At 35.7% G+C, this 10238-nt stretch overlaps 1 protein-coding gene across 1 annotated transcript; it reads left to right on the forward strand.

Moving 5' to 3' along the window:
• Positions 1-6074: 6074 nt before the first annotated feature.
• LOC111916522 (factor of DNA methylation 4) lies at positions 6075-8364 on the forward strand. Its single transcript, XM_023912189.3, has 6 exons — positions 6075-6286; positions 6529-6632; positions 6952-7133; positions 7237-7311; positions 7399-7683; positions 7762-8364. Coding segments are annotated over exons 1-6 (1071 nt in total). The 5' UTR covers positions 6075-6284; the 3' UTR covers positions 8185-8364.
• The last annotated feature ends 1874 nt before the right edge of the window (positions 8365-10238 follow it).

Consider the following 10238-nt stretch of genomic DNA (forward strand, 5'->3'; position numbering starts at 1 on the left):
CATCAAAAAAAAAATCTGAGAAAACTGTATGTTGTTCAATGTTTTGGAGTGTGCGGTCAACTGTTTGAAGGTGTGAGGTTTACTGTTGAAGGTGTGCGGTTCATTGTTGAAGGTGTGCGGCTCGGAGTGTGCGGCCTCGGTGTGCGGTCTAAGTATACGGCTTGGTGTGCGGTGATCCTCTCACGTGAACGGCCTGCTCGTTTGCGGTCTTCGTCCTCGCATCGCAACCTCGGCCAGCAGGGATCCTCGCTTTGCAGCGTCTTTATAAAAAAAATCGGAAAGGAATTGAAGGTGCCAGGGATCGAACCCGGAACCTATAGATCAACAACACCAGCGCCTTACCATCTGGGCTAGCAAGCCTCTTGTGTCTTCCCTTCAAATCTTTTAAACTTAACATCTCTCTCTCGCATCCTTTTTCACAAAATCAACACTTTTAGCCCAAAAAAATCAATTTCTTTTTATTTTTAAATTTCATTTTCAACCAAAAATTTTAGTTTTTAATTTTTGACTTTTGATTTAAAATTTTGACTTTGACTTTTAAAATTGGACCTTTGACTTTTTCATTTAACTTTCAAATTTTCAAATTTAGCTTTTCGGTTTGACTTTTAAGTTTGACTTTTTAAATTTGACTTTTAAGGTTGACTTTCTCGGTTTTTAAGTCAAAGGGCAATTAATATATATATATATATATAATAAATAAAATTAAAAAAAAAATGAATTCCGCATCAATTCCGGTAAATAAAGTTTCATGTACTCCATCTTGTGAAACTACTATTAAATTTCTCCGAGATCAAATCGATTTATTAAAAAGAGAAAATGAGGACCTCAAATACGAAGACTATACTCTTAGGAAAGGTCAGAAACCTTTAAAAGCACAATTAGAGGCCAAGACTAAGGGCTTTTGGAAATTACAAGAAGATTACAGCAACAAGTGTGAAAATTACGATCACATTAAGAAAAAAGTTGTTGTTGTAACTGAAGAACTTGACGCTTTGAAAATTAAGTGTGGAAAAACAGATGTTAGTTTCAAAAATTATACTGCATCAAGTAAGACAGTCGAGTCCTTAGTAGAAAAACAATTGAGTTTTAATGATAATCAAACCAAGGGTTTAGGGTATCACAATGTGTCACCTCCTTTTAATCACAACTATAACCCACCCCTTGAGACCAATGAGGAAGAAATGACTGCTCAGTATGGCCAAACCCCTGCTTCAGCTTCAGTTAAGACTGAACAATCAAGGCCAACTGAGGATTTGAGACGAACGATACTAATGATTCTACTTCTTGTGCAGGTAAAGTAGTAGAGGATGAGAACAAGGAGAAAACTATTGAACACACCAATGACTCCTTGAACTCTGAATCTGTTGCTTCGGACTCGGTTGCTTCTGATCAACCTATTGTTGAGAAGTGAAGGCCACCAAATCAAGTGAAACAGACGGCTTGCTGTAAGTGTGCATGTGGGAACAATCAGAAACGAGGCAAGGTTACGCCACCAGGGGCAGGAAGAAACAACTTCACAGTGAAGAAAAAGACATGTTTTCACTGTGGAACACCTGGACACATTGCCAGAAATTGTCCTAATCGCGCATACGTTCCCTACTATGCACAAGGATAGCAAAATGCGCTAAGAGGGAGATACTTCAAAAGAAACCCTTCTAGGTCACGTTCAGACAATGGTGACTGGAACGCGCAGAAGGCCAAGAATCAAACCCACAAGGCCAAGAATCTGAATCCCAAGGGCAAAAAGGGAATGTCGGCCAAGAAGCCAAATCCAAGAGATGCTCCCATGAAGTCAAAATCAAAGTCATCTCAACGGCCGACACCAAGATCAAAAGAAAGTACTGAGCCACTCATCAGATCGAAAAAGAAATGGGTTAAACCCAACTACAAATGGGTTCCGAAGGCTCAATCTCCCAAATCATCTAATGCTTCTAATATATTTACATCTTCTGTTTGTGATAAATAGGATATGTCATGGGAGAGAGTATCGTGCAAAGATGAAAAAGGTCGACCCAGTTTCAAAATGGACTGGGGTCCAAAGACCAACTGATCCCGCTATGTGTCGGAGCAGCTATGGAGGCATATCATCAGACTTCGGTTTGTTGGTAGTGGCTGTTCCTGGCACTTGATAGGGGACATCTCTCAACTGTACAACATTCAGACATTTGTTTGAGAGTATGTGTCCTTTGCGGGAAGGGAAGAAAGGAACGGATCACATGGGGTTTGTGCTTAATGATATGAAGAATTTTCGGATCTATTTTGAGATTACGCGTGTTGTTCTCAGACCTTCTGGATGCAAATTCAATCGGTGACTTACGGTTTGAGTTTTCTTCTCTATACTCCTGAGTTTTTCTTAAGTTGGTTCGTTTTAAAGACAATTTTTTTGTTTTAGGATAGTTTAAATTTGCACATTTACTTTTGTTTCTCTCACATGCACAAATTTAGGGGGAGAAATAAAAACAAAACAAAAATTAGAAAATTTAAAATAATAATAATAATAATAATAATAATAATAATAATAATAATAATAATAATATGTTGGTTATGGAATGTGCTTGAGGGAGATGCTTTGGGAAGTGATATTATCAAGTGATAATAGGCAATCTAAGTCTGCGTAACGTACCCAAAGTTGAAGGGTCAATGCTCTGGTTTGATGCGTCGGTAGGCACGAAAGATTCTAAATGGACATGACTAGGCAGAGTTGAACTTAGGAAATTTATAGACTTGACAAATCTTAGCCTAGTTAGATCCGTTTAGCCTGACAATACAACACTTGGATAGATTGAGCAGAGAGATATATATGGGAATCCACTTTTCACATTAAAATGAACCCGTATCTGGAACCGTGGTTTAACTTTTCCTCGATGTGCGGATTCTGTCCTTAATTCTGGTATTGATGGGGCGACTGGTAAATTCCGATGAATCGGGTCTATAGAAAATCATTTTCTTTCTTTCTTACTGTTAGTCATATATTGCCTCCTCTGCGTGATTGGAAGAGATCCGACCTGGACTGTAACATATGCAACTCTATTTCTCTACATATTATATATATATATATATATATATATATATATATATATATATATATATATATGAAATTCCTCTTATCTGTTAGCCATATGTTGTCTCATTTGCGTGACTAACAATCCGACCTGGTACACAGCATATGTATCCTTCTACTTCTCAATCCCTCTAAAACTATAAGTGATAATAATCTGAATCTATCTTCTCTCCTAATGATGGTCTGCTCACCCGATGTAAGGAGTACTCTGGAAGTCTTTGATTACTAGGGCATATCGGGAAGCGGGAAACATGTTCCAGTACAATTAAAATTGAACACTCAAAGATTGTCTATAGATCTTGCTGCTCAATTTAGGTGGACAACAATATCCCTGGTCGTCGTCAGTTGAATGGTCCTTAAGATATAGTATCTAGAAACTTAGGATCAGATATAATATCTAGGAACTTAGGATCACATTGTCTTGTCGCTTATAGTATGTCCTAATTTTGTCACAATTTTTCGTGTTTAAGTGGACAACAATACCGGTGATCGACCAGACAAAGACGTGAAGATGGAAGGTACCGACAAGCGGATAAAGGCTGTCTAAAAACTTTTATCCCAAATCATTCTTAAAGTTAGATATCATTTTATTTCTGTTAAATTTGTTCATAGTTTTCCTCTATGCACAAATTTTAGGGGGAGAATTAAAAATAATTCAAAAATCAAACAAAAATCAGAAAATTAAAAATCCAAAAATAGTGTTATTTCTTGTATAGAAAAATCAGAAAATCCAAAAATATTTTTGTTTCTGTTTTTATTTTTCCAGAAAATATAAAAAATCCAAATTTTTTTTTTGTGTGCTAATTTTTCGTTTAGTTTAGTTTTGTCTTGAAAAATGAATTCTGATGTAGATGAGACTCATGGAGACTGTATCGAAGATTTTCTGAGCCAAGGCTTCATCCGTGAGCATCGAAGAATTTTCATTTGAAGGAGCAAGAAATGAAGATTATTTTTTCGACATTCAATCCTTCAACCCTAGAAGAAAGGTCAAGATGACTTGAAGATTATGTGACAGGTTGCATTGAAGACTCCTCAATCAATTTGTTGTTATCTATGAACCTGTTGAAGTGATCCAGAAGATTATTTCTCTCCGTTGTTCTCTCTGAAGATTCTCAAACTGAAAGTGCTATCTTTCAAGAATCTTTTCATCAAGCCTCCTCACCTAATGTGCGTTCAAAGTCAAATCTTGAAGGAAAACCCAACCGCTCGAGATGAAGTCATTCATTGAAGATTAATATGTTCATCTTGATGTTGTGAAGAAATTTGAAGATTAATGCTGAAGCCAAGCTCCCAATGAAGATTAACAAGAAAAGTCAGCTACTTTTTAGGGAGAGTTTGTTGGGCCAATTAGAAAAGAAAGCTATAAACCAAGGGGGAGATTGTTGGGTCAAAAATATGGTTTATACTTTGCTTTTCTAGGAAAATATATTTTTCTATAATGTAATATGTAATTTTGTGGTTGTGTACGGCTGTACATGTGTGTGCGGCCGCACACCCTGTGTACGGTCGCACACGCGTGTGTAGTTGTATACTTGTGTGCTGCCGGTGGCCCATGTCTCATATATATAGGGTGAGGAGTGCGTGTGAGGGTAAGGCTAGAGAAGAGAGAGAAAGTTAGAGAGAAGAAGAGTGTGTGTGAGAATCTATTGTAAGGAGCATAATTCATATCATCAATACATTAGATTCAAGTTATTCTTCTTCTCATTCTCTTCTAAATTGATCTGACATCATCCAATTGATTGAGATTCCGCACCATCAATTGGATCTGATTGATACACAAGCAATTTTGGGGACTTACAGGAATTTATATACCATGGTTTTTAACAAAAGAGTTAAACCTAATTAAATACATTCACCATTGTTCAAGTGACATGAACCATTAACCCAAGTTACAACAAAATACTCATCTTGAAAAATTTAAAGTCATTTTTTTAGAAAAAAATAATACCAGAGAGAGAGAGGGAGGGAGTGAGGGAGAGAGAGAGAGAGAGAGAGAGAGAGAGAGAGAGAGAGTTGTATTGATTTTTTTTATCAAAAGACTATCTTATAAAGTGATAATTAAGTTCATCGTACAAATGTTAGATTTTCACAATATTTATTTTAGAATTTTCTAGTATGGAACTCAGATTTTAGAAAATGAATTATTAAAAACTATAAGTTTTTGTTAGAAAATAATTGTTTTTTAGGTTTTTGCAAATGACATATGAAAAAACCTATATTTTCGAACTTGAAGAAACACGTAGATAGGTAGTAGAGATTTTTACAAATGTTTTTTACAAAAATCTCACATATATGATAATATGAACACATTTTCGATTCTGATATGCCACGTATGATTTGTAAAATCTTTTACAGATAACCACCAACAAAATTCATGACTGTTTTGTAAAACTGATAATTTTTTTTAAAATTTGAAAAATAATAAATGATATTGGCCTCATTTATCTTTTCCTTTTAAAAAAAACAAATTGTCTATGTAAATAATCCTTTATTAAATTTTGAAAAATAATAAAAAAATGATAAATAAGAATAATGATTTATCCAAAGTTGTCAAGATCGAGATCCTACATAAGATCGTTTTCGGGTTTGCAAGATCGGATCGTAAGATCCCACAAAATAAATCATAATTTTAATTTTTTTATAATTTTAAAACATGAAAAATATTTCAAATATTTCGATTTTTCATTCAAAAGTTATAAAACTTTCAATTATTAATCATAAATCACTAAACAAAAGGATAAACGGTAAATTGGTAAAGACATAAAATGATAAAAAAATTCATTTGCAACAAAAAAAAAATCAAAGAAAGGTAGGATCGGATCGGATGCCGATCCTACGATCTTACGATCCTACCTCAAATACTATTCGTATACGATCAAATTTGTTTTTCATACCTATAATCGTACAATCCTACGATGATCTTTACAACCGACGATTTATTTTCTTCTATTTAAAGAATATTCCCTTTCATTGGTTTACATGGATTTATTTGGTTTTAAAAAATGAAGTTTCTATTCTTGTATATGAATACCACCTTTTGGAGGCGTTGCCAGCTGGGGGTCTGTCTATCGCATGAAGATGGGATGGGAATGTCCAGTCAAATAAATACCTGCAACTCATCTTTTATTTCCTCACCATTAATCGTTTTCACTTTTCAGGGTTTTCTACTCCTAATATCCCGATTCCTCTCAAGGTCAAGGGTTCTTGCAAAATCTGCAATTTGATGTGAGTATCCTTCTCTAATCTTTCAACCTTTCATCCCTACTTCTTACTGTTATATTCTCTAAGTTCACTACCAACTGGAGCTCGATCCGACTCTAGCTAGCTTCCCATTTCAAAGGGCAAAATCGTGACATGTTTAGTTTGGTTTCTTCTACTCACTATAAACTCCAAACGATCATGATTTTTTGTTCCTAAAACACTTGAAAATTAAAATATAAACCAGGATTGTTTGTATTTTGTGTTAGGGAGATGGAGGAGATGGAAAACACCACCGATGATGAAAAGACGACATCCCTAAAAGCGAGTATTCTCTCCAAATATGACGAAGTCTTTCACGCTCATACTTCAGGTTTTATTCTTCACTCATTACACATATTGGTTAACCCTTTTGTTTTTTAATTTTTGTTCATTAAAAGAAAAACAAATCGAAGATCTGATCATCTAATAAATGCCGACTTATTCTGTTGTTAACAATAGTTGATAGAAATGTGTCGATGTTTGCAACAGTTGGAAATGTTTATTGACATTAATCCTTTTCGTTGTTACAATAATTCTGCGTTGGATTTTTTATATAATATGGTAAATGTTGAACTCGTTATATGAAATCGGAAAGGTGTTTGAATCTTCCATTGACAATTTCTCTTTTCTTGTTAATTAATCTTGGTTAGATATAAAAAAGGTTAATGAGAAGATAACCGTTGACTGTGAGAAGTTTCTTCAATACTATGAAGATAGCTGTTCGCAAATGGAAGCCTCAAGCAAATCTCTGCAACAACAAGAATACGAAATAACAAAAAAAGAACTCAAGATTCAAAAGGCAAAATCAAAGCAAGAACTCAAGAAGAGAGTGGTATACACAAGATTCATATATGAATCTTGTTAAGTAATTTATTGTGTTAATTTTACTATATCGATCATGTATTAACATTTTATTGATTACTCATGTAAATTAGCGAGAAAGATTGTTATCCTGCAAACAACTGTTGAACGAAAGCTGCACTTCTAAGAGACTATTGGAGGGTGTAAAGGTAATTTAATCCAAAAACTCAGGACCATGTTTAAATTGTAAGAATTTCAGAAATGGAGTTAATATGATATATATCCATATTTTTCAGGATGAATTGGTGATCCTTCGAAAGAGAAGAGCTGAACTGGAATCCCAACTGAAAGCTGAAAATTATGAGAGTCTAGAAAGTGAGATTACACAACTTGAAACTGCATTACAGGCTATACAAGATGATGACTGTATAGACCTTCAAGAACAGATGAAGATTTTACAGACCAAATTGATACAGAAGAATGAACAAATTGAAGAAAAGAAACACCAGGAAACCATTTTTCGTTTAGCTATAGAGACAAAAAACAAGGAATTGCAAGAAGCTCGTTGGGAACTTATTGATGTACGTAAGTCGTAAGTCGTTACAAATTATAACAATTAGATAAGATATCAATGATTAATTTTGGTGTTATTAAATTAGGGTTTGAAGACGTACCCAATCGGTGGTGTGATAGGAACGAAGAGAATGGGGTTGGTGGATTCAAACCCGTTCTTTGTTGGATGCACTTCCAGTGAAAAGAAGAAGGAGAGTGCAACGAAGTTCGCATCGCTGTGCAAGCATCTGATTGAAGATCCAAATTGGCATCCGTTTACAAGGAAGAGCGATGGATCTGAGATTATCAATGAAGAAGATGGGAAGATGGTTATTTTGAAGTCGGAATGCAGTGTTGAACAGTATGGTGCTGTTGTAACAGCGTTGGTAGAGAGGAATCGGTATCACAAGAATGGGAGGAATTTGATGGAAGAGGTATGGAATTACAGGGAGAATAGAGAAGTCACTTTGATAGAAGGCATTGAGCACATTCTTAAAGAATGGAAGATTCAAAAGCAGCGGAAAAGGTAGGTAGTGAAGCTTAATCTGCATGTTCTTAATCCTTTACTTGTCGTTCTTAGAATTGGCTAAAATAATAATTAAATCGACTGTCTTATGGATATTTGATTATTATATACTAGTACTAAATGTTATGTATGAATTGGAGACCTTTAGATTTGGCTGAAATATTGAATCATTTGTCTTTTGTCTCTTCTTTGTTGTCCTCTAGGAATAAAATGCATTGGAATTCTAAGACATGTGTTTCCAATAATACATCCCTTTTTTTCTTTCAATTTCAATCCCTCTGTTAGGCTACCCGGTATGGGGGTAGTTTCACACGTCTTGGGCTGAGGTGGCAACCTCTCCCATGCTTGAACACCGCCCCAAAGCCAATGGGGTGCTGGTGACGTGGTTCCAAAGACGTGACGAGACACCCAATCACAACTCTCCAATTTTGTAACGGTCGGAATTTGTAAAACAAACGGCTATATAGCCGTTCCTAACAATAAAAAAATTTACTTTTTACCATTTAAACACAAATATTTACACCTATAAATTACCCACTATTCTACTTACAATTTACACTTCAAAAAACATTATTTATATTTTATTACCTTCTACAAAAAAAACCTCATCTCTCATATTTTTTTTTCTCTCAACATGGATTCAAATCCAAACACTCCAAATGCAAATGTTAGTTACATGCAATTGCTAACCTCCCAAATCCAACAACAAACTTTATTCACCACTTCATACTCACAAACCTTCTACCAATAACAACCACAACAATTCAATCAACTTCAATTCCAAGCCTTTCAACAACAGCCTTCACACCACTTTCAATAACCTTCTCAACAATTTCAACCATCTCAATCTCAACCTATAAACCTCGACAATGACGACGACGACGACAACGAACGGGTCCAAGAAATACAACAACCAACTCGTCGAAGGTAAAAAAAAAAACAAACAAACAAAAAAAACCAAAGATTCAAGCAAAAAAAGACTACCGCATGGAACGAAGACGAGGAGGAAGCTTTAATAAAAGCTTGGATTTTCATATCCCAAGACGGGGATCTCGCCAACATACAAACGGGTCAAAGTTTTTGGTGTCGTATTTTAGATCATTTCCACGCGTTATTAGGAAAGAAAACGGAGCGGACGTACGACTCGATCAACACAAAATGGCGTGACTTACGAGCGGCTTACACCAAATTCAATGACACATTTGACAAACTTAAAAATATGCATAGAAGTGGTACCAACGACTTCAACATTTTAGCGACCGCGTCCTACGAATACAAAGTTACCACCAACGGTAAACCGTTCGGCCACCAAAAAGCGTGGAAAGTTTGTCGTAACGGTCCAAAATGGGTTCTATATCCGGAAATGGCGCATTCAGGATCTACAACCGGTTCCAACAAAAGGGCAAGAACGTCCAGTCGGACGTGGGTTTTGGACTCGACCTCAACGATGACTTCGACACCACCGAGGGGAGGGCCCACCGGACGTCCAACTTCATCGACCACCGGGACGGGACAAAGCGAGAAAAGGAGCGTCTTCAAGCGGAAAGCACCAGCAACTAGCGACATCGAGCTTACGACATCCATAGATAAAGCTCTAGTTTTTCTAGAAAAAAAAGTACGAATCGTCGGAGGCCGCTAACCGCCAAAAAATAGCTCTTACCGATCTTCAAATCATAAACACAAAGCCCCAACCGGATCTCGACCCGGAAAATCTTGCGACATTTCTTAAAATTCAACGACAAGTCCGGGAGAAATATGGAATTTAGGTTCTAATCTTAATGGTTTTAAGAAATTTAAGAATTTTAATTTGTGTTTTTTATATTAATTATGGTTTTATTTTTAAATTATGGTTTGTATTTTGTTTTTTTATTTAATATAATGTTAAAAAAATAAAAAAAGAAATTTGTGAAGTGGTAACTATTTCCAATATTTAGTGGGTTGGGCGTGGGTTGGGCGTGGCGCATAGGTGACAACACTTTTCCGATAGGGTGGGTGTGACCACTCCCCATAGCCAACCCAATAATTTCATAAAAGATAAAATAAAACACCCAAAACAAA

This window comes from Lactuca sativa, chromosome 5, assembly GCF_002870075.4.
Source record: "Lactuca sativa cultivar Salinas chromosome 5, Lsat_Salinas_v11, whole genome shotgun sequence".
Taxonomy (NCBI): Eukaryota; Viridiplantae; Streptophyta; class Magnoliopsida; order Asterales; family Asteraceae; genus Lactuca; species Lactuca sativa.

Coding starts and splice junctions, on each gene's coding strand:
- LOC111916522 (XM_023912189.3), top strand. Junction 7,134..7,236: donor AAGAACTCAAGAAGAGAGTG/GTATACACAAGA, acceptor CATGTAAATTAG/CGAGAAAGATTGTTATCCTG. Junction 7,684..7,761: donor CTCGTTGGGAACTTATTGAT/GTACGTAAGTCG, acceptor TTATTAAATTAG/GGTTTGAAGACGTACCCAAT.